The sequence below is a fragment of the Strix uralensis genome, chromosome 2, assembly GCF_047716275.1.
Source record: "Strix uralensis isolate ZFMK-TIS-50842 chromosome 2, bStrUra1, whole genome shotgun sequence".
NCBI lineage: Eukaryota > Metazoa > Chordata > Aves > Strigiformes > Strigidae > Strix > Strix uralensis.
Window position 1 is genome coordinate 36,628,829 of NC_133973.1, and position 25,013 is coordinate 36,653,841.

A 25,013-nucleotide genomic window follows, 5' to 3' on the forward strand; every position below is an offset into this window, starting at 1 on the left:
ACTATTTTAAGGAGGGGAATATGAGCTATTTCATTTATCAAATTATGGAAAAAGATAGAAGGAATTTTAAATTAAAATATCTTCTTTCACTGCCCTATAGTACTTACTATGTACTGGAAGAGGTTGACATTTCAAATTTATACAGCACAACCCAGCTGACACCAGTAAGGAGTCTTACTGACTATACAGTGTGCACATGCCCTGGCCTATACAGTTTCACACCAGAGAGCTACTACTGCACAAAGCTTGACCTCATCTGTAATGTGGATCACAGAAATATACGTGAACGCACAGGGTGAAACTAGTAGCTCAGTAGTATCCAACAGAGAAGCACCACCATCCTACCTAAACATTTCCAGCTACGGAGAGCTATCACACCCTTTGGAGCAAGAATAATTAGCCTTTGGAGCATTCTGCCAATGCACCAGCTTTCAGTCTTTCTAATTTCATCTTTCAAGTTGCTACAGTGTTTTGTTTGCCACTTTTATTCAAGGTGTTTAAGAGTATTCTCACACTTCATCATACACCCAGGTTGGAAACTGCATGGGAGATAAAACCAATACTAGAAGTTTGTTTACAGTTCCTGTAAGAGCCTGCATATTTATTATTAAAGATATTTCTTGTTATATACTTTATTACGAATCAAACATGTTCAGTATGCAAGAAAATGGTGTAGCCAATGTGCAACTTTTTCAGGGAAACAGAATTCTCAGCTCAGATCACACACACAAACAGGTTTTAATTAAAATGCTGCAGAGAAACAGACAAAAAGCCCAGAAGGAACCATGTCCTGCACTTCATGCTTCAGAGTTTGTTCCAAAATACACTACCACTTAAAGCAATTTAAATCAATATCTTAACTGACACGCAACTTGATATCCACGTCAGGAATATTCTACTACCATTGAAACTGCAACGTACTGTGCAGTTAACTTCCAAAATCAGAAGCTGTAGTGGGCCTGCTGAAGCCAGGGGCAATACTTGCTTCAGTGGATGCTGACTAAGCCAATCACTTTCAAACCTGAAGGGATGACAGTTCTGTGAAAGGAATACACTGTTCAAAAATGTCCACTGGGCATCCAGTGCAAGTCAAAGTTAAACCTGGTAGAGAATTTTGAAGCTGTTACTCTTTTGTTCCAAAAGGATAAGCAGCTACAGGCACTTTAAAACATCTCTGTGCAGTGACAACACCAGCAAATTACCTGGTAGCAAAAGAAATACTATCTTTAACAGCATTCTTAAACAAAATGTTAAATTAAACAGAGGATATATGAAAGAATTAATATTTTAAATACACCGCTGAAATTGTTACCAACTTTCAGGTCATTTTTTGAGACACTTTAAAACTCGAACTTTTACTTTCCTCTAAAAATCACATACTCTGCATAAGAGGTCTTTTACTATTCCTACTGTTACCAGCAATTTGGAGTTTTAAAGTGGATAGATTAAATCAGTTTGCCCTGGCAAATCCATCTGAAGCAGCTTGTGAGCCTAGCACGCCCGTTTCACTGGGAGAGGTTCCCACCACTGTCAGAGATCTGACAGCAGGGAATGCTCCTGCGCCTCTGTGGCTCCTGCTCAAGGTCTGAAGCTGAAACTGCCACAACGGCGAGCTCTCAGCAAGGCACTTCGAATGGGAGCTGCAGCACCTGAACTGGGCACCTCTCTCTTCCTGCCAGATCTGCAGGCAGCAGCATCCTGAACACCTGTGATGATCTACTCAGTGAATGCAAGTCACAGCCCCTCCATGCAGTTCAAAACAGCTCCACATTCCTGCTTCCTACTAATCAGTAAAACAAGATTATTTTCCACCAGTTACCATACCTTACTTACCATATTTCGTTTCAACACATATATAAAAAAATGTATATGCACACATACATATATATGTATCATTCATACACACAAATTGTATATCTGTATGTAAAAAGGTGCAGAGCATATTTTCTCCATCACAGACACATCTTTAAAGAGGATCAAATATTAGGAAAACATTTGTCTCAAAATAAAGTAAAAAATAGGTGTTCTCATAAGATACAGACAGAATTCCTTAACTGCATTTCCTGTTTTACATATAAAAAGTATACATTTAGATAAAACAATCCCTTCAGGAGGAGAAAAAGAAGTTGCTTTTCATATTCAAGATATCCTTCCTAAAATCACTCAAGAAGACAGTCAGTCTCCCAAGCCATGCAGAAGAAATATATGTGTTTGTAGTGATGAATTTGAAAGTAACAAAAATGAGTGCAGAAGTAAAAATCTACTGGAATTTATTCCACTTTTAAGGAAACAACTACAATTCCAAAATGTCCTTTAACAGAAGAAACCGGAGTTTACGAAAGTGCAGTCTGCGTCATAAATGTCCTCTTTAGATATAGATATTATTGTGAGTCTCGTTGGTTGTCAGTAACTTCTTCAAAATCTTTGTGCTTTCAGATACATCCTAGGAAAAGGAAGAGATTATCAGCATTAGCTACACTGCTGGTTACAAAACAAACCAAAAAAGCTTCACTGTCCTCTATTCCAATTTTTATTACTCTAAGTATCAGTTTGATGAAAATGTTAACTGTGAGCAAAACTCAGGTCCAGAGACCTGCTAAGGGCTCCAAATGAATTTGCAGTTCAACCACAGAATGGGATTTGTTAACTTCATTCCTCCTTGCTTCTATATGAGAGGAAGAGCCTGCATAGTTGCTGTCGCTTTCCATCAGAGTTTAAACATCTACAGAGTAGTCTGTTACACTTATTTAGCAGACCAGTATAAGCTGTAACAAAAACTAACTTGCAATTCCCACATTTAAAGCTGAAATAAATACTTCAATACACACAAACCTCTTCTGCCATTTAAATGTAAGTTCAATTGGCAAAACTGAGGAGTGTTTTGAACCAACTATACCTCAATTAAAAACGTTTCAGAAAGAAGCAAAACATTCACCTTAGTAGCTATAATGTCATGATTTCACAACAGTTTTGCACTAATCAAACAGCTAAGAATCATCTTTAGAAATTCTGTCTTTTAATTCCAGAAAGAAGTTATAGGTCAAAATAAATTTCTTAACAAGCTTCCATGTATGGCACACGACAGGCAGATACAGAGCCGTCTTCCACATGAATGTAAAAAAAAATATATATATACTTAAAAGGTTTTAACATGAGACACCTCCAAAGGAAACTGCAGCTTAAACAACCACAAGAAATCACAACCTGATATACTAGTACCACTCCAAGAGCCTGAAAAGTCAAAATGAAGTTTTGAGGGAAGCTGTAGATTCATTACTTCTAAGCAACTTACAAACAGATGTTACAGCAGGTACTGTACCAGAAATCATTGTCCTGTCATTAAAGTCTGTATTTTTCTGCCTTTTCAGGTGGAATCCTCATAGTGGCACATCAACACCAGAATGCAAGAGATGAAAGACAGACAAAAATAGACCAAACCTATCATTAATTTTTAAATACGGAATTTTACCTTGACTAAACTCTTCAGGATTTTAGAAGAAAGCAGAGGCTTGAACGCTTCAATTGTAACCGTGTCCAGTTTGATGACATCAGTGTAACACTGATACAACACTGCAGGAATCTGCCATACTTGACAATAACTCAAAACTAAATACAAGTCAAAAGAAAACATGTGTTACATTCAGCAGAGAAGGAATCTCAGTTCTGTGTATATAATCACATTTGTTCTGGCCAGAACTTCAAAAGTATGAAAGTTTATAAATTGTCTACTCGGGATTCTGATTGCTAGACCAGCCATCCCTCATTTCCCAGGTACACTAGAAAATAAACCACCAAAAATTAGTAAAATGCAGTTAGTATTTTTTCCTGGCAAGTATCTTCACTGGAAACTGTATAATCTTGGTAAACAAAAATAACAACCAACAAAAAACAACCAAACATAAAAACTCAAAACAAACTGTGAACAAGATAAACTTTTTCTAGAAAGATCACACTTTTAGCTCCTGCCAGACAAGTTTTTCCTCATGATGCTACCACTAATTTGGTACTCTATAATTAAAAGCCTCAGGGGTTTTATTGCATTACGTAATAAAACTGAATCTAACTCTTACACGAGATTTATCAGCAGCACTGTGAAACCTACTTTACCTGTAATATGCAAAAAGGACTTTCTAAACCTCAGTCTGGATGCCCAGATGAAAAGAACTCTCAATAAAACATACTTAGCTCATAAGTAAAATGTCCCAAAACTCCCCATATACAACATACTTTGTAAGGCTATACTGAAAAATTTGCTAGTACTTATGTCCCACACATAAGGGTAAAAGGATTTGTGGGTGGTTTTGAAATTTGTCCCTATTTTATGAAACAACATGTAAGATGTCAAGCTGTTAGGAATTAATTTTCAAAAAGCTAACTTGTTAGCCAGTTCACACGATTAAGTAAAAATTCTAATTGCAATGGGAAGCCCTTCAAAGTGAATTCTGTGTTGCCACCAGCAGACTTGTAAATAACTGGAATTGCAAAATACCAGCAGCAGGAAGATCTCGCACAATGTTTGGTTGTTCCAGCAGTGGGCAGCAGACCTGTTCTTTGAATTCTTTTGTCTTCAAGGCTTTCAGAAATGGAGATGGAAGTGTTAAAGTGGATTCCTGAGTTTTATAATCAGCTACAGGACATGTTGAAAGAATGGTTACTTGCAAGTCCTCCTTTCGCATACGGCCAAAAACCTGGAATAGAAATGTTAACACATAAGCAAAATTTATCTTTTCACAGTAACAGCATAAAACCACAAAGATTCATTTCCATTTCAGTGCAGATGGCAAACGGCAGTTTAATGCAGGTTTGCAGGACTATCTAAAATTTGAATCACAACATTCAGGTAGAAATTTCACATGCATTGCTCTTGGGATGGAGATAAAAAACCCAAAAGAACTGCTAACATATTTATCAAGTCTGCTGATTTTCTTGAGAGGCTTTCGGTTTTCAGCACTCTCTTTTCACCTGCAAATATATTAAGACTTACTATTTTTACTAATGGTGATTGTAGAACAAAGAAGGACTCCAAATAAAACCAGGCTGCTCATGACAAGACAACAGCTTACTAAACTACAAGACATTCAAAATCGAAATTGTGCTCTCTAGAGTCTTAATTTTAAATACTCAGATTTTATTATGTTCAAGTTGAATTGAGAAAGAGAACCTTAATTTTTCCATGGTCCTTCTCAAATTCAAAGAAGAGAGTTTTGAAAACATTGTACAAAACCTACTTTTGGAGCCATTGCATGCCATCCCAAAACACCAACATGCTGCACAGTGTTCCACTGTTTTTAAAGAACATATGTCAAAATGAGCAGAAGCATGATAAACCTGCACCTTCCCTTCATACTGTCCTCTTCAGATTTATGATCAATAAGGAAATTGGGAATTTGGTACACATTACAGAAACTTGCCTATTTCTGTATATGGTACCAATCACAGAAGGGAAGCTGACTGTTCCCTCACATCAGTGTGTTACCACTGTAATATAAAACTGATACGCAACTTTTCAGAAGCACACATATTTTCAATTTAATCTGTTGGAAACACTGGCTGGTATGCATTACTGCAAAACTTTAGTTTGTATATTCTCATTTTGTCAGTGATCACTTACTGAGAAAACATACAGAAGTAAAAATATGACTCATGGAGACTGAAGATGCTCAGTGAATCAGAATTTATGAAGCATAAAGAACACATCTGTAACTCACACTAAAAGCACAAGATTACCAACCAACACAATGTTTCTGCTGTACATTTAGAAATACCAATAACCGTTGTCTAAAAATACTCAAGAACACTGACTTGGTAAAACTGTACACTCCTACTGCTCATGAACACCCACATTTGAAATAACACATATGCGCAAACAGCTGGAAGAACACAAATGAGGAAGACAGCAAAACCACAATCACCTTTCTTTTATAATCCCAGTTTAAATGAAGTGCAAGAATGCGTGGAACACAACAAAACCAAAGTGGTTTAGGTCTCAGGCTTTCTAAACTTCACAGTGAACCATTACATCCCGCCAAAATGAATTAAACTCAAGAAGCCGAGGAACCACAAAAGGCTAGTTTTTCACAAACTTGGGCCTGAAAACCCTGAATCATTCAGTGAAGTCACCCCAGTTTTCTATCCTCTGCCTTCCCATAATCTCTCCGGCTCCTTCGCCCCAAGATGCTTGTACGGTTCTCTCTCGCAACCAAGTAATCCTTCTCGTGTGCTGGCTGGGCCAGCTGGCAGGCTAGACTGAGCAGGTATCACTCAGCTCAAGCTGAGGATTTGCTCTCAGTGGACACACCGCTTTTTATCTCACTCTTTGTATCTCTAGCCACAGCCTTACACAACTTCAGTGTAAGGTAATAGCTTTATAATCTCTACTTGTTGATTGTATCAGCAGAGGTTTAAAGGAAGGTAGGTTAGCAGACAGGCAGCAAGACAAAATAAGCCACACCTCCTTGCGGCTAAGCAGAACCCAAATCCATAAAGAAAACCAACAGGCAGAACATTCCCCCCACCCCAGCTTTATCTTATTAAAATCAACATGATGATATCTGGAGGGACCTGCATGACGCTGGGGTAAGGCACTTAGCGTACTAAGTCTATGAACAAACGGGACAGATACTGCTTTGGAGGCACCTCCCTTCAGAGCTCCTCCTCGTGAAAGGAACAGAACACACCCATTAGTAAAGATACCATCCATCATCAGTTTCACAACAGGTTTGGTGATCCTTTGGCACATGTACAAATTCAGTTATGTTACTGTTTTTTCTCCCAGAGCTGAAAGGCAGCTGAAATAAGCAATAGAAAATTTAAGCCAAACAGGAAAAAGGTTTGGAAAGTAGTTATGAGCAACAAAATTGAAACTCTCCAAAAGAAGTAACTGCACAAAGTTGGTAAGTTACAACAGATACAACTGGCAACATCTACAAAGGAATTTCACAGAATCTGCAGATAGTAAATTTGTCCATTTGTTGATTATTTAAGAAAAGAAAGCCACAGGCAAAACAATTACAACGCTGTCACGTTTAGACTATCAGAGAGGAAGAGGCACTGACACTAAATTGAAGATCCCCACCTCTAAAATTTCATTGATCAATTGGTTAATTGTTTTACCTTTTCAAGCCACTGGAACTGTTGATCCTCAGCAACATAGCAACTACACTGGCACAACAAAACCTTAAAAAAAAAAAACAACAAAAAGATGCATAAGCAAGTGGTTTAAAGTGCACAACAGCTCATAACCATGTGTAAGGATAATGTGACTACAGCCAACAACTTGTTCCGCTCTCTTGGGCTTCTTCAACTCTATTTCAACAACAATTTTTTATTCACAACTGATGTGAAGCAATCAGGCTGTCATACATCATCTTGTAACTGAACTTCACATGCCAGAACTTCAAACAGTTTTAGTGAGCATAATGACCCTTCAGATTTTTTATGAGAATAATCCAGAATACTGCAGCCTTAATGCTTTGTTTGCCCTGGGCAGGGTAGGGGGTGGATGAAGGGTGCTCTCTTTTTCAGAAATCTAAAATATAGCAGAATTAACGCATAGGTCACTTACTGTCGGATCTGATATTAATCGGTAGAATAAACAGAAAGAATCTGTCGGGAGGACATTTGTTGTGTTGGATGTTCGACACCACTCATTCCACAACTTCACAACTCCAACTACTTCCCAACATACAGAATCCAGAATAAAGGAAGACAGGAAAGCTGCAAAAACCAAAAAATACTGTTAATTTACAAAGAATAAAAATCTCTGTTCGACAAATAAATACCTGAATTACACTATTTCTTTGCAATCTCAAGTTAAAGTAGTAACTTATTTTTATCGACATATATTTATTGACTAAATTCAGCAAAGATCAAGAATGTGAGTAACCTCACTGTATCAAGACCTAAAAGATAAAGAGCAGTTCTACATGCAGAGATCCCCAACATAAAAACATGTACTCTCAGAAATTATATCACTACGGTCAACTTTGATTCTTTTAGTATACACTAAGGATGTAAATATTAAATCTCTAATACTTCTTGACATATCAGATATAACAGGTTTCTCAAAAAAAAAAAAAAAAAAATAAAAATCACTGAACCAGCAAGGCAGAACTATTACACTGGCTCTAGGAAGCAGAGACAAGAGCATGCATGACTTCCCCTAAATCCAACGTTCATAAATCAAATTCCTGTCAAAAGTTACCGTTAAACAGAAGACAGATCTAAAATATCTCTATTTTTCAAGGAAAAACCTGAACAAAGAAAAAAGTTAGCAAAGTTAACTTAATTATCATCTAAATGCCATCTAGATGTGACCTAAACATAAGAATGACTTAAAACTTCTTTATATCCACAGGGAAAGAGGCTATTAAAAAACTGAAGATCTCAGTACATGTGTGTGGGAAGGGGAGAGCATGTTTCAAGACTCTAGGCCAAATAACCACCTCAGAACAGGGCATTTTGAACAAGTGGGGAATTAGAATGTGAAAAAGGGACTGACCAAGTAAAAAAGGAAAAATTCAGTTCATTAGAAATGAAAGAAATTACAGCTCACTGGCCCATAATTTTACATCTTTGACAGATCTCTATTTCAAAACACTAGACTGCACTGAGCAACTTGCTACTGTTAGAAGGAAACTTTTGCCAACTGACAAACAATCCAGGAGAGTCTATCAAACAAAAGTCAGAAAAAGGAAAAGGGGAGTTGTGCCAACTAAAATCCAAAACCAAGACATACTTTGCCCTTCAACTGAAAATATGTTTCATGACAACCTGAGAGAAGGAATAAGCTGTTAACAAAAACTGTATTTTACTTGTACAGACTAACTTTGGTTTTCTCTGGACAGCTCAGCTGGCGCAGGGTTAAAATTCCACTCCCTAAATGAAGAGCTGGACGCTCTTAAGGACCATTCTTATACCAACGTGAGACCAACGTTAAAACAGTTTATGGCAAAGTGAGCGTGCTGACACACTTACACTTTCTTCCAACCTCCTGCTTTCCCAAATTTTGCCAACAGCAAAAGAACAACAGCGTTTCAGCCTCTCGGACAGTTTGTTTTTGCAGTTTCCATCACCTACCTGCAGCGTTATGTCCTATCGCTACTATAAACTTAGAGCACACAAACGGCTCGTCGGCAGAGCTTTCCGTAGACGCGCCCGACTTCAAGGTCCAGAGGACGTCGATCTCCCTGGTAAAAGAGGCGAAGGGAAGTGGAGCAGCGCTCCCCCTACCCCACCCTAACCGGCCCAGGCCTAGGCCCAGGCCCGGCCGTCCCTGGGGTTCCATCGCGGGGTACGTGGGGGAGGCCGCACCACAGCAGCGAGGAGAGCGGCCTGGGCGACCCATGGGGCCGTGCCCCCTCCCCCCGCCCCCCCCCGCTACCTTTTCTTCTCCAGCTCCCTGCGGATCTCCCGGTCCTCGGGCGTCTCCTCGCGGGCCTCCTCCTCCTCGTCCACGCCGGCGCGGGACGGCGCCACCACCACCTCCCCGAAGAAGGTCGCCATCGCCGCCGCGCCGCCGCCCTCCCCCGCCGGGCAGCGCGCCTGCGCGCCGAGACGCTCTGGTTCTCCGGCACCACCGAGTTCCGCTCCGCCTGGTGACGCTCTGGCCCCCGCAAATCATAGAGCGACCCGCCCGGAACGGCCGCTTCTACCGCCGGGCCCGCGGAGAGGCCCCGCCCGGCGGCGAGGTGCCTGCGGAGCGCCCCCGCGCAGCGCAGCGCCCCCCAACGCTGCGCGGCCTCTCCCGGCCTCGCCCCGCCAACCCGCTCCCGCCCTCGGCGCAGGCCCCGTCCCTCGGGCACAGCCTGCGGTGTTGCCGCGCCCGGCCCTGGCGGCGGGGCGGAGGTCGGGGACCCCCAGCAGGGAGGGCCCGGCCCGCCCCGGGGCCCCCGGCGGCTCGGCAGCGCCCGGGAGTTCTTCTACTGCCTTCAGAGGGGACGGCCCCGGCCCGACCCCGCGCCTCGGGCAGCCCCAATACCGCAGGGTTAAACATACCAGACATGGGCAAAGAAGAGCACAGTGACGTTACAGGTTTATGCAGAGCTTTACTTTGGTCCACTTCTACATGTACATCATAAAAGTCTGTAGCATTAAAGAAATTGATTCTCCTACGCTTCTGCCCTGCACTTTTAGTATTTTCCTGTGTTCACTCTGCCCATTAGCCTGTTCACTATCACAGATTCAGGTCCTGCTTTAAAACAAAACAAAAACACACACCCACACCCACCCAAAAAAAACCACCCAGCTTACAAATGCACCGCATTAAGCAGCTTTAAATAAAGATACTACTTTTACAGGTCATCTACATCACTTTACTTCCCTGAGTACAGCTAAAACAAATAAAGAATGCTGACTGATTAAAAATACCAGATGAAAGAACTGCTTTCTGCAAGGCTTAGAAGAGCCAGTTCTGTTAAGAGTAAGCATGCTCATTTAAAGAAATAATAAAAAAAATAATAATATTCCAACTCTTACAGGGCAAACCAGTAAAAGTCCGTTTCCAGTTTAATCCTTTTCCCTCCTACTGGCTCTTTAGAACCTGTCTGCATGTATAAAATCAGGAAATACAAACCAGGATTTTCTTAGCTTAGAAAATAAAGTGTTACGGTCCCTAGGCCAGTAATTCCCTCTCAAATACATAAATACAGAGGCCAGAAGCTTCTCCCAGCTTTCAGGGATCACCATGAACATGTAGTGCATGAGTGCCAGTCTGACAGAGAACACAGCATCTGAAAAAGGGTGAGAAAGAAAACCATCTTCTTAAATCTAAGCCTGAATTAGAAATACAAACCTACCAGCCCAATTTTAGCTGTTTAAATTTAAGATTAATAAAAACTCTGACGTTCACTGAAGAGCTATTATACCAGTATTTATTCCTATACTGGAGGTTATACTCCATAGAATACTGATTATAAGCAGCTGCTGAACAATGCATTCAGCTTACCGATAATAGAAAAATACCAGTTGACTTACTCTCTTTTAACAAAGTTGCCCCTAAAAGGTAAGATACACAAAGCCACCTTGAAGTTTCATCACTAACACAACTGCATTCATATTTTAGAAACCAACTTAAAGAATTCAGATAAGCATTTATCCTGAATTTACAAAAGTCTACTGTATCATATTGAGGACTATGCTCTAAACAAAATTCCTGGGGCAAGAATGATATAAACTAGGTTACTTCTGGACTTCATATATAAGTTTTAAGGGGGAAAAACTGAGTTAACATTCTAGACACCAAAATGATGTGACAGTAAATACACCTTTTGGCACATATGTCAGCAACGTTGTTGGAGAAGTGCTTCTCACCGCTGGTAAGCAGCGTGTGGGACTCCCTTTTTCATCACTTCAGTTCCACTTGTACATGCAGTTCTGGCATTAATGACTGATTATGCAGCTGCACTAACTTTTTTTTTTTTCCCCCAAAACCCTTCCAGATGCTACTACCAGTCCAGTCTGCTGGCAAACTAATTCACAAACTTGCTATTTCAGTTAAAATGAGCTGGGTTAGGATAAATCTAATGTTCTAACATATCTCCCGTTGAACAATGAGATCAGGAATCACTGAATTCTTACTAAGTGTAGGAAATGGAACCAGCAGAGCAGAGGGAGGAAACCTGTAATGGAGAGTGGGAAAGGAGCGGAGATCACCAAGTGCCTGACGTTGGACCGGAGGCAGCAACTATGGGGCTTCTGCCAGCACAGCTCCAGGGAAAAGCAAGGTTAGACGTTAGAGGTGCTATGCATTCTCATACTTGATACATGGCCAACCAAGAATTTACACATTTTTCCTGGAGAAATTTTCTCCTGTCTTCTATGCAAGAATTATTTCTTATCAACAACAGCCACCTCAAACATTTCGAAAACAGGAGATGTACTGCAATAATCAGAAACTGATAAGGTTTAATCAATGAGAAGTCTAACATTAAAGTACTCAAAATTTTAAATATGGAAGAACCACAGAAATGTAGCAAAAAGGTCTGGAATGTAAGAATCCTGCACCTCAAGCTTTTCACGCGTAAAGAAAACAGAACAAGTGTTTTGTTTGTTTTTCTATTTTATAAAGAAAACACACAAAAACCCTTAGGCCCAAGAGTTCACCTGCATTTCATATTCTTAAGTTTACAGTATAGAAGTCACATTAATGATGATAGTACTACCTGTCAGCATAAACCCTCTCTTCACCAGCACCAATATGCCTTCGTAATTGGCAAATACGCTTTTTCACTGGTAACTGGTTCTAGTTGCATGTTATCAATAATGGAAGTACAGAACATTTAACATCTGTACTAATACAAGTTGTAAAGTTATTAGCCTACTGACCATTCATTACTCTTCTGATGCAATGCTAGCATCTGCCAGATTTTTATAGTGTATAGGATTATTTATAAGCCTGTTACTATTGTATATGATTTCATACAGCATTAGAGATGTTTGAAATCTGTTCTTGAATGTTGTATGACCTAGGTAGTATTCCATTGCAGCACCCATAACAATAATACTCAACATACTGCTAGTAACCTGTTGCGCAGTGTTTTAACGTTTTTTTAACTCTTGTTATATGTAATAAAATACCAGTAAAGACAAAAAATTGCCCCTATAATGAGGCACATTTTGGCATCTGTGCTAAATGCTGCTACATGGGCAGGCAAGTGCAAGTCAAAATATGAAAAGGAGAAAGTCATCATCTAATCACATTCATAACTTTTTCATAGAAAAATATAAATATATTCCCTGAAATGTAGGACAAAGAAGAGCCAGCATCCATCATGAGTTCTAGTGCTATTACCATAAAAAAAAGTGAGCTGGCTTTTCCTTTTAAGGTTACGTTTCGCAGTCTACATCATCTAAACCTCTGTCATCGTCGTCATCGTCACAATCGTCATATCTCACAGTCCGTCTACCGCCATTCCGAGTTCTTATCTTAGAACGCCGATTAGCTCTTCTGTATTTGGTGTAATCCAAATCTTCAGAGTCATTTTCTTGGTTAGGTTTCCAACGTTTCCTTCGCTGGGGTCTTCTGGAAGGCTTAGGAGGGTTGGAATTGGTAATTTCTTTTCTAACAATTTCTGATTTCCTTTTCCTCTTTCTTGTTTCTGTGGCATCACTATAGATACTGTTATCAGTTCCAGAGTCTGAATCAGAAGAACAATTGAAACTGGCTTTTGAACTTCCTGCAGTCCCAGGTGTTCCCACATTCTCTGATACTGAGGTTTTTTCATCTTTCTTCCCCCCTGTTTCTGATTCTGCTGTTTCTTTGAAGTCATCCAATAGTTTTGATCTTCTGAAAGAGGCTCTGGATTTTTTATTTGATACTTCTCTTATATTTTTAGTTTCATGTTTAGGTAAGTCAGAATCTACCTCCTCTTCAGAGTTGCTTGTACGATGGTTGTGGGCTGAAGTTGACTGACTAGAACTTCCCCAGTTTCTCCCATTTTCCATCTTGTGGTTTGTGTCATATTTGAGATTTCTAAGAGCTACAGCACAGACCATTTTCTGTGCCTGCTTGTGGTTATCATTCTGCTTTTGAGTCACTTTTATCTCTGCCTCAGATTCTGTTTTTTCATTCTCAGACTCACTAATGTATTTTCTTTTAGGAGCAGATGATTCAGGGCAGGAAAGTTTTTTTCTGCCAGAAAGCTGTTCTTTCTCATTTTCAAACTTGAAGCAAGCATCTACCTCCGAGCTGCTGATCAGTCTCTTCCTCGATGCTGCAGACACATTGCCATGAAGCTGCCTTCTGTTCTTTTTTACTGTATAAACACTTTCTGAGCTTGATAATTCTTCCTTTGTATCGCTCATTATCTTAATCTTATTAGCTGCCAAAGTGGCACATCTGCGTGGATTTTTCTTCTCAGTCACATTAGACAGCTTTATGTGTTTCTTGTAGTTAATGATACACGTCCTGCTCCTGAGCACTTTTGCACTTTGTCCAGTCTCCTCAGATGTTGATTCTACAAAATAAAGATTTAAAAGTTTTCAATACTTACATTTCTGAAATAATCAGTTTATTAAGCACAAACACTACCACCTTTAATAAAATACACAAAAGCATTTTTTTTACAATTTCAACTGTTATATGCAATTTACCTTAAGCCTTTACTAAAAATACAGTCAGCCAGTCCCAGCCACACTTTTAACTCTCAGGATTACTCTCTTGCTTTGAGATAAAGAATGTTACTTTTAAACCCTTTCATTAGCATCACTAGAGTAATTGGCTTAGAAATTACAAATTACCTAATTTAGCAAACAAATGCTTTCATATTACTAATACTTCTATCATTAGAAGCTATCATCTTCTTACCAGAATGAACTTCAGAATCAATTATTACACTTTAGACCTTTTTATTCTAAAAATCAGATTGTATTTTATGTAGACACAAGCTCCAGATGGATTTCACAATTTTAGAATTGTTTCACATACATAGAAAACATTTAAACCATTGAGTTCCTTAGCGCCTTAAACTGTAAGATTGCTTCTAACAGTGAATCTTCCATTCAGTATTTTTAATATAGCACTTGCTTCTTATGTTGTGTTTTAAAACAAATATTCAATCTTTAAGTAATGTGAACAATGCTACGAAGATCAGTGGTTTAAACTTTTACCTTCTAAATAAAACAGAATTACTCCTAGGTATCAGTAAAAATTAAAAGCAGAAGTTCCTGAAGTAAATTTATTTGCATAGACTTCATAAAAAACCAACACAATGTCACTGTTTTAGCAGAAATGTGTTTTGCAAAGTTTTCCTGAGATTGTTGTCCATCTCATACTTCTTTGTAGCTGTTCTGAGTGAAATGGATAAATGTGCTCCATTAAAGCCCCTAATATTATATTAGCCTATTATCTCCTGATAATAGTACATTTTGTTCTAGCTTAAACTCATTACTTTTGATGATTCTCTACCTGTACTCAGGAAACCGAGGGAAAAATCATGGCAGCTGCTGTATATTTGCAGAATGCTAGGCAGCTAAGTATTTTCTCAAGTGAAAGTTTAGGGAAACAAGAGGAGTTTATAGGGGGCATGCTCTCTCATCTTCCTTTACAGAAGGATGAAACAAGCTTGTCTGTCTAACTTTGTTTCAACTGTCTGAACTGCTAATGGCTGAATGTTTTCTAAGAATGGGTAGCCACCCAGCCACCGGAATACCAGCCTGAGACTTAAAACCGAGTAAGGTGGAGTTCCTTGCTCCTTCTGGCCAGCTTAACACTGCAAGCCATTTGTAGTCTCTTGTTCCCCAATTCCTCACCTGTGAGTAAGGACAGCACAACATTTCCCCCTAAATTCCAACAAGAATAAATGCAATGAATATGTATTATAGAAAGTAAAAAAAAAAAAAAAAAAAAAAAGGTATAGGACACAAATTCAAGTGTCCAGCTTGAGTACCAATATTAAAAATCTCTTCAAATACTGAATCTGGTCATTACTTCAATGTAAATCCTTTTATGTACTTACTACTCAAGTATATTTCTGTTTTGATGTTCCCAAAGGATTTATTGTCTTTTCTAACGGTTTCCAGAAATTATACATGAACATTACTATAGTTGTACTGTGTGATTTTATGGCAAAAACATAACACAGTTCTGCTGAATACTGCATAATGCTGTAGAAAAGGTGAACTAATTCACAGATTAAAAAAATGAAGAGCTGAAGCTTAAATCACACGCTGTCCTCCAATACTATCACAAGGAGACATGTATCCAACACATGGAGCAAAGAGTTTTAACATGGTAAATTACACTTGAAACAGGAAAATACTGTCAGGAAATGTAATGAGACATCATAACATACGAGTGGTAGCAAACAACAGCACACAGGTTACCGGTACAAAGAGACATTGTGACCAGTTAGTAAGTGTAGAAATGTGTAATAACCCAACCCCTAGGATTAAGATTCCCCTACATCTGCCTTGAGCTACACTTGCATTCTAGAAGGGCTATTTGGAAATGCAGAAAAGACCGCCCAACCTTAATGCTAAATGCTAACTTAATCCCCTTCAGCCATTTGAAGAAATAAACGTTTAAAACTTAAAAGAAACTATTCCAAGAAAGGCAGCTAAAAAAACCCCAAAAAGAACGCACACAGTAATTTTAGCCAGTTTTTCAAAGCAACAGGTGTTTAGGTGTTTATAGATGCATGTTTTGAGGAAAAAAAGCCTTTATCATAATAAACATATTATGCATATTTTCAAAGTTTCAGAAGCTAATTCAGAAGACGGAATGCAAGACTAAAGGATAAAGGAGTCCAGTCTTTCTGCAACACACTACGAAATTATTACATCTATACTTCGTATACAAAACCTTAAATTGGGAGCAAATTTTGTATAAAGCTCATCTTATTTTTTAATTAAATCTTAATGAAACTACACAATGCACATCCTGAATTAAATGCTCCAACGGTACAAACAGATTGCACAGACAGAAGAGGGAGGACTAAGCTCCACTACCCACAAAAACTAGGAGAGCACTTAAAAGAAAGGCACCAAGGCCTTGTCCATCAAGTTTACCATTGTGACAAGCTGCCCTTGAGTTCATGTCATCAAACTCTAAAGTCCAGGCTGCAATACTGGGTAGGAATATCCACCCATACCTCCAGTCAACTAACCTGCAGGGTGTGCTACAGTTCACAAAGTATTTCCCAAGCCCTGTTGACCAGCTACACAATTTACATGAAAACTTTGCTTTAGTTTTTTTTTTAAATTTATGCAAAAACATGTTTTTTATATATCTCTATGTTATATAAAAGTAATTATATAAAATATATTGCATAAAAAGTATAAAGTATATTATATAAAGTATAATATACATTACAGTACTATACCTACTATGTTTTAGATATTATAGTATATTTTATATGTAGTATGCATATATTATATATATTTAAAAAATAACCAAAATGTTCACATAAATTGCTTAGCTGGTTAATTGCATAGTACATATATAGTTATATATAGAGAGAATATGTATGTATTTAAAAATAGTTATTATATAAATACATATGTGCCTATATGTATGTATTTAAATAAAAGCACGCATATACTCCAAGCAGTACCTAACAATCACTTTTAGAAGTACAAACATTTTAGTTTCCTATTTACAGTTAACTATCAGCCACTTCAGAAAAGAGCAATACATGCATCAGTTTGGCAAAGCACAGTAAACTAGGCTGTGCTAACAGCACATCTGTTGTTGCATCTATTGACTGTTGAGGAGAAAAATGAGCTAGAAAGGGCATCTGCTAATTTCAAAATAATTACATGACTACCTGTGGTAGTATTGCAAATTAGATTAAAGATTACACAAACTGAAATGAAAAATAAATATTGTGCTTTACAGTAAACATTGTCCAAAGCTAGCTATCAGTTCATATACAGGACAACTAATGTTTCAACAAAACAAAAGGGGGAATAACTCACAACATAAAGAAAACTAAATGCCTGAAAGTCACCTGCCTATAAGGAACACTGTATATGACAATAATATATTCCCCTTTCACATGAAAGAAGTCTCAAACTTGGCCCTATGTCTTTAACCAACCTATTTCAGTATGTACTGAAAATAGTTTTTTACTAACTTAACAGTATGCTGAGCCCTCTTGGCAGATGACTGTGCAATGAGACTCAAACAATGCAAGTATTCGTTACTGGTTTTTATCCTTACGGACTTTTAAAAAGCGTATTTCATGGCCTTGTAGAAATTTAGTGACACTCGCTCTTGCCCCATACTTAACCTTAAGGATTTCCTTCAGATGGGGTCTCTTAGTTTAAGTTTTAAAAGGACATCAACTTAAAAATTTTGGTAAAAGCAAAAACTGACATTCTGCTATGGGTGCACCTCAACATTTGGGTGGTTATACAGGGCAGGGGATGTTAAACAGTGTGTGTGAAGTAAGACTGTTCCATGATAAATGAGCTCCCCTTAAAGCAAAAAGGTAAGATATTAAAGTAAAAAAAAAAAAAAAAACAAAAAACACAACCCGTTTATTTTCTTAGTGATTCTCATTAAAATATTTGGCAATGTTATTATGATCATTAAGCAAATGCAGCCCCTGGCAACTAACTGATAATACATATTGATACTTGCTAATGTTTGGCACCAACTGCACATGGAAACCACTGCTGAATTTGCTTTTACGATTGGCAGTTTTACCTAGTGGATGAACATTGATTACTAAAGAAGCTATGGCCAAGGTAAAAGGATGAGAATTAACAAAAACAAAAAAGTAATCCAAAAAGTTTAAGAGACAAAATGTGAGTAAGGGGAGTTTTGCTCAAAGTTAGAGCTGAAGATAAATTAACATTTCACCCCCACAGGTACAAAAGGTGCAATACAGCAGAAGCTACAGTTTAACCACAGTGTTAAAAGAACTGGCAAGGAGAGAAACCAGATTTTCATCAAGTTTTAAAACATGACAATGTAACTAGTTAAAACATCCACATTACATTAAAAGGACAAGCTAAAGAGACCAAAAGCTTGGTGTTGGCTACCCAATGTGACAGGTTCTACGTATTTCATGGGAAATGTTTACACAAAAAGCGTAAGGAAAGTCTTCCAGTCTTGTTTTCCCCTTAAAAATGAGGTGTTAGACAAGCTTGAGAAGGGAGATGTTACCAATTGCCTGCTCCAAAAGCTACAAATTTCCATTAGATAAAGTATTTGTACAAATACCTTCCCTTTTTGCCATATTAAAAGTCTCTTCAAATCTTCTCAAAATAATGGTAACAAGTCTCCAAAAAAACCCCCAAAAGTGTTTTATATTTGACTCAGGAATTTTGACATAGGAAGCATATTCAAGTAAGATTTTCAATTCTATAAAGCTATTAAAAGATTTTTTTCCCCCAGTTAAGTTTTAGAAAGTGACTATGGCAACGTAGCTCTTGACAAGTCTAGAGTTCAGTAGCCAATTACAGAACTCTGCAGGTCTTTATTGCTGCTTCTCAGGTCCATCTGGCATCCTTTCACATTCCTGATGTTAAAACATTAAGAAACGTTTTCAGTACGTTTAGCAGCTATGAATACTAAGATCTTTTTAGCACAAAAGAAGTAAGTTGTGGAAAACTGTCAAGCCAGATTCATCTTAAGAGACAATCATTTTCATCTTGAGAGATAGTAATTTTCTTCTCAAGATCCTTAAACCACTGCATTACAAACGTGCAGCAAAGCCACTACCTGGGAGTGCACAAAAATCTGCAACAATCTAATTTACAAGGCTGTTAAAAATTTACTCAGTCTGGAAGAAAAAAATATATGCTGCCAAAAATAATCCTTTCCCCCACCTTATTTTTTGGCAAGGCAGCATTCAGTTGACACTGAACACTGGAAAGGAAGCAACTTGGACACAAAGCTTTTACTCTTTTATACTGCAGTACTGAAAATGGCTCTTTCTTTCATCAGTTGCCAAATTAAGTGATGCAGGAAGTAACTGAAAACACTGATAGGAATTTTTGCTCCAAAACATGACAGTCTTCAACTCTGATGGAATGTTACGTAAACCAGAAAGTTTAGTTTTGTTTTGTATGCTTGGTATGGAGACAACCAACCAACCCCCTTGAGCTTGAGTACCTTTTTTTCTTTAATTCCCTAAAGTCTTTTGATAACTATTTGTGGGGCACTAAGTTCCTGTAACCCCACATGTTAAGCCTAAACAATGCAGACTGCTTTGAGGGAGGTGGTTGAAGACAACCGCAGGGAAATATTAGTCTTTGCACCATAATAATAAACCAAAAGCTATATAATGAAGCCTTGAAAATAAAAAGAAATGCTATGTAAAAGTGTGTGCAGCAGTTCACACAATACAATCCTGTACATTGAACATATTAATTTTCCTTTTTAGGATAACTGCAAGTCATGAGAGCTCTCAAAGCCTGAAAAATTTCCTTTACTCACTGTAAAGCATACTGACAACTTGCACTTGAAGAAAGTTACAAACCCAACCACAGTTAAAATTCCTAAAGAGTTCTTAGAGGTTCATATTCTGGTCTCTGTGATTCAGTGACCGGTTTAGAAGGATTAGACCAAACACCAACCTCTGAACAGTCTTTCAAATTCCAAATCAGGATCAATCCCCATAAATTATGAAGACACATAAAGCACAGAACCTGTTTTAATAAATCTTAGCATCGTTCTGATAAGCTTAAAAAACCCCTAAAAACTGTATCTTCAAATCATAATGTGTCAGCCAGCACAAACATTTGAGTGACAGAAAAAAAAATAAAGCAAAGAACTAAACTTTTTGAAACAAGTGGAATGGTAAATCTTGCTTCTGAAACTATCTGGAATTTCTGCCCTTCATTTGGCTGTTTAATGCTTTACAGAGATCTTCTCATCTAATGTCTTATCAGTCTGATAATGCAGTTAGAGCAGTGACATGATGCTTCAATTAGATTCAACATTGCTTAAGACACCCATGAACCTATGAAACTAAACTAAGCAAGGAATAGGAGGGTCACCACTGTATCGGTAACAGCACCCCTCCCCCCACACACAACCTCCCTTCCAAAGCCACCCAAACCCCTGTATGTTAAATCTGGGAAAAGTCAGACATGCATCAGAACACTACCAATGCAGCATCAAAGTGCCTCTCTGTCTTAAGGACACTACACATCACTGACAAAATAAAATCTGAAAGTCAAATCAAGTTACAGGTTTCAGTGTACATCATGGAAGAAAGAGTAATTAAAACACCTTTCAAATTCATTTTGAAAGACTATAAATAAAGTTACTTCAACTGAAAATAATGGTTGTAAACCTGCTTTAGCACAGAAATTTCAACAGAAAATTAAGATAATCTGAAGTAAGAACTATTACGTTACCCACAAACTCAAACTAACAGGACTACAAACCAGAAGGTTGTTATTACTGAAATTCTCAAAACAAGGAGCAGGCCAAAGGAGAATGCACTGCTCCTTTCTGCTACCTTGAGCTGCATACCATAGACCTTATTCTCAGCACCCTTTAGAATATTGCTTAGTTCTGTGCCAACGACCTGAAGGCCATCATCTCTCAAATTTAACTGTCACAACATCCACGCACAGCAATCTTACTTCAGAATAGGTATTTTAGCATTAGTTACTATGTACTACTACATAGATAAGCAAGTGAGAGTTAAATATGGAAAGAACAATTATGATTTAATGGCAAGTCTTTCATAGAGAAAGGTATTGCCTGAATTTCACAAGAACAGCCAGCGTTCAGTCTGAATTCTAAACCCCACAGAACTACACCAAACTGTAATAGTTTTCTCTCTGCTGTGTTTGGTAACCTCCCAGTTCCAAACCTGTCTAGACCTCTAGACGCTTAAGAGTTCTCCTTCCCCCATTCATAGTTATTTCAGAACAAGGAAAACTATTACACACTCTGTATAGTCCAAATCCTCTCAGTCATTATCCAGTCATTAATCTTACATTGTCTCCATCTAGTCAGTATCAAGAATTAAATGCGTTAACTTTAAAAATTTTACCTTTTCTAACGATTTTTGTTTTTCCTTTTCTCTTCCTCTTTTTTATTTTTGAAGAAGTTTCACAATAGTTACTGTTATTGGAATATGTCTCAGATTCTGTATCAGAAGAGTGATTGAAGCTGGCACCAGGTCCAGATTTTGAACTCCTAGCAATTCTAGTTGGCACCAAACTCTCCGAGAGAAAACTTCTCCCATTCTCTCTGTCTTCTGTTTCAGATTCTGCCGTGTCCTCTAAATCACTCAAAACTTTTGCTTTTTTTAAAGGAGCAGCAAGCTGCAGACCAGTTGCTTTTCTGCCATTCCATCTATCCGATTCAGAATCCACTTCATCCTCGGAGTTGCTCACTGCAGGCTTATTACATGCAGATGTTGACTGGTCAGAAACTTTTTGACTGCTCCCATCCTCTGAATTATGGCTTTTGGAGTCCTCCTCTGAAAAGTCTAGGGTGGGACTTTTCATTTTGGGAGATACAGAACGGACTATCCCACGTAACTGTTTATGACCATTGCTTTGCCAGTTTTTCTGCTTCATCTGTGTGTCTGTCTCAGAATCTGAAGTTCCATTTTCAGATTCACTAACAAATTTTCTTCGTGCAGCAGATGAACCAGGTTGAGAAAGAATCTTCCTCTTGATAAGCTGCTCTTCTATTTCTTTTTCACTTTCAGACTTTAAACCTACATCGTCCTCAGAACCCTCCAGTAACATTCGCCTGGCTGCAGCTGAGGCATTTCGGTGAGGCAGTTTTCTGTTCTTGCACCCAATGCCAATACTTTCTGAGCTTGAAACCTCTTCCTCCACATCACTCATGAGCCTTAACTTATTAGCAGCCACAGCAGCACTTCTGCGTGGAGTTTTTCTATGTCGACCAGTACTATTACTGAGCGACTCAGACGTCACCACTGAAGTATTTTCAGAGTCGCTTCCATATAACTTTTTCCTGACAGTTTTTCTTGTATTCCCATTCTCTTGAAGAAGTGTTCCTGTAAAGGTAAAGAGAGATTAGTATCTTAAATATAAAAATAGCAGCTTACGTCTTGTCAAATCTGGAACAGGTTCAACCCACAAGCATGACAAATTAAATATACTCCTAGTAATAGTTATGTGCTTTTGTTGTCTGCCAAGAGAAATTATTTAGCTGTGTCATAAATTTCAGATTAATTCCAGTTTTGTGAAAATTAGAACTTCTTTACAAATTACTGCTTTTACTTTCATTAAGATATAAAATGCTGCAAGACATTCCCTCTCACTAGGATCTTGGTTTCTGCCCTCCTACCCTACGTACTGAAAAAAAAAAAAAAAAAAATCTTTTAAAAGTTGAGTGTATTTTGAGAGCTTCAGAACTACCACCAATCAAAAAAGTTAGTATCCTACATATTCAACAATTTTAAAAATACTGATTACATTTAGTTATATATATACACATTTGTGTTATTTGCCGTTCACAAAAAAACTATTCAAATCTTACCTATTTGTTTTCTCTGAGCAGCTCGATTTCTAGTTATCCTACAATTGTTGTTCTTTCTTCTACATACACCATTGTGTAGTGGAGGTGACACAAGAGCCCCAGAGCTTTCTTTGCTGTCTTCTGAGCTACTTGTAGAAGATGAAGAGGAAGTAGATGAAGAAACCAAAGAACCTTCTATTTCACTTTCTGCTTAAAAAAAAAAGAAGTCAATTAGAATTGTAACTGGAAGCTAACTGTATGCTTAAGAGCCACATCCAGAAAATCTTCAAAATTTCCTCACAATATTATCTTACAATACACTGTCATGCCTTAAATGTCTTACATGTATGAAAATGATAGCTATACAAAATATACCACTCCATATTTATACAGTATTCAGTGACAGGAAGCTTCTTTAACCTGCATTTAAGATTCAAGTAAAATAATGCAACTGTTTTCAAGTAAGAGAATTAAGAGAAAAGCATGTTAAAAATCAACACAAAACATATTCTGACAGATCTCTTATTAGGACCTACATTCTTATTCTTTGAAAGAAGCTGAGTTTTTGTCAAGGTGAGGTGTAGGGGAAGAAGGAAAAGACAGGAAACTTTTTACATCTTGGGGAACTTCTGTTATTTGCTAATTTTGGATGGCAATTTTAATGTAACATACATAGGTGTATAACTGTATTTTAGAGTACCATTTATCAAATACACTACATTTTCCACTCAAATAAGAGACATCCATTCACTACAATCATTTTCCTAGAACAGCTACCTGAAATGAAGAAATTCTGTTATTCAATTTGGTAAGACTTAAGAGCATCAAGTAATGATACAGTTAGCAGGTCAACTTTTTCTTATCAGTCTTAGGCAATTCAGCGTTGTCATGAATCCCCATATAAAAGCTGCAAAACCCCCACCCCATCCACTTGACTGCAAAATGGATATACAACCAAGACAGCTCTGCCTCTAAGGAGCAAACTATCCTACTGATAGCTTGCACATAAAGTGGAAATCTTTTTCATTAATAAAAGTTAAGTAAACGCACTGCATTCTATGGGATTTAAAAGCAGAAATTGATGTTTAGTGCACAGATCTTTTTATAACATTCAATAATGTAGTAAGTGTCCTAAATTCACTAAAATACACAAAATTCTGTATTAGACAAAACCCAAGCTGCATAGAAATCTCGTCTAAAAAAAATTCACATTAAAAATGTAAACCTCATTTAACAATTTAGAATGCAATCGGAAATTATGGCAATTATAAAGGAAAGGAAACATTAGTGGACAATTCAGAGGTAAGACCAAGATGAAAATCCTTATCTGAAACAGATTCCATTTCTGACCTGATGATAATGCAGAACAATTTGTTAGTGTTGTGGATCTAGCTTTTCCATTCCTTTCAAAGGATGCCATGCATGCAGAATCAGAGGATTCACCGGAGGAACTATGGTTGTAATTGCTAGCATTCGTTTTATGGCTTGCAACACAGGCGGCTCTGCTTGAGGTAGGTTGAGTAAAAGAATCTTCCTGCTCAGATTCAATTTTTGCCTGAGACTTTAATGGTTTCTGCTTCAAATTTCTAGTGAAAGGGGAAAGAAGTAAAAGCAACGCAGGCTGTAAAACTATGAGAAATGATGACCGTTACGTGTTTTAACAATACGTACAATTTCAGATTTTTGGAAGGTTAGTTAGATTTGTGAGCTAACATGGTGTAGGACAATTTTAACTTTGACAAGGATAAGCATTAAGTAATTTCATTAAAATAATAGTCTATACTCCTAGTGAAGTTACACAAGAGGAAACATTCTTCTCTGCTCTGAGAAACAAAGAAGTTAATACCGAATGCCTTCCAGACAGCAATGTCCTCTTATTGTTTACCAGGAAACTGCAACAGCAGCCTCAATTTCTGTTGAATTCTCAGTCTCTTGTTAATTGCACATAAACTCAAACTAAGCACTACGCATACTAGCGTTATTCCACAATAAACTGAGTTCCAAGGACACAAAGAAGGTGTATCTTTAGAGAAAGTTTACTGTCTAAAATAAAATGCATGTTTATAGGGAACTTACTGATTTGATTCTTCCTTGCTATAGATGCTAGACT

At 37.9% G+C, this 25,013-nt stretch overlaps 2 protein-coding genes across 2 annotated transcripts in view; both read right to left on the bottom strand.

Moving 5' to 3' along the window:
• Positions 1-714: 714 nt before the first annotated feature.
• PSMG1 (proteasome assembly chaperone 1) lies at positions 715-9,569 on the bottom strand. Its single transcript, XM_074858356.1, has 7 exons — positions 9,383-9,569; positions 9,079-9,188; positions 7,565-7,716; positions 7,114-7,176; positions 4,490-4,688; positions 3,470-3,606; positions 715-2,443 (listed from the first exon to the last, which is right to left on the bottom strand). The coding sequence occupies exons 1-7, from the start codon at positions 9,502-9,504 to the stop codon at positions 2,369-2,371; spliced, it is 858 nt and encodes a 285-aa protein (XP_074714457.1). The 5' UTR covers positions 9,505-9,569; the 3' UTR covers positions 715-2,368.
• Positions 9,570-10,026: 457 nt separating this feature from the next.
• BRWD1 (bromodomain and WD repeat domain containing 1) overlaps positions 10,027-25,013 on the bottom strand; it is a 60,436-nt gene continuing 45,449 nt past the window's right edge. Inside the window, exons 38-41 of the mRNA XM_074858357.1 lie at positions 24,254-24,489; positions 22,925-23,110; positions 21,459-22,439; positions 10,027-13,955 (exon numbers count right to left, since the gene is read on the bottom strand). Of these exons, the coding sequence (XP_074714458.1) occupies positions 12,826-13,955; positions 21,459-22,439; positions 22,925-23,110; positions 24,254-24,489 (2,533 nt within the window). The 3' untranslated portion in view covers positions 10,027-12,825. The remainder of the gene's footprint in view (positions 13,956-21,458; positions 22,440-22,924; positions 23,111-24,253; positions 24,490-25,013) is intronic.

Bases quoted from the DNA above. Each gene is read 5' to 3' on its own strand.
- PSMG1 (XM_074858356.1), bottom strand. From the start codon at position 9,504: ATGGCGACCTTCTTCGGGGAGGTGGTGGTGGCGCCGTCCCGCGCCGGC. The intron at 7,177-7,564 runs GTAAGTGACCTA...TTTTTTTTTAAG, and splicing joins GATTAATATCAGATCCGACA to GTTTTGTTGTGCCAGTGTAG. The intron at 4,689-7,113 runs GTAAAACAATTA...TTTCTATTCCAG, and splicing joins AGTTCCAGTGGCTTGAAAAG to GTTTTTGGCCGTATGCGAAA.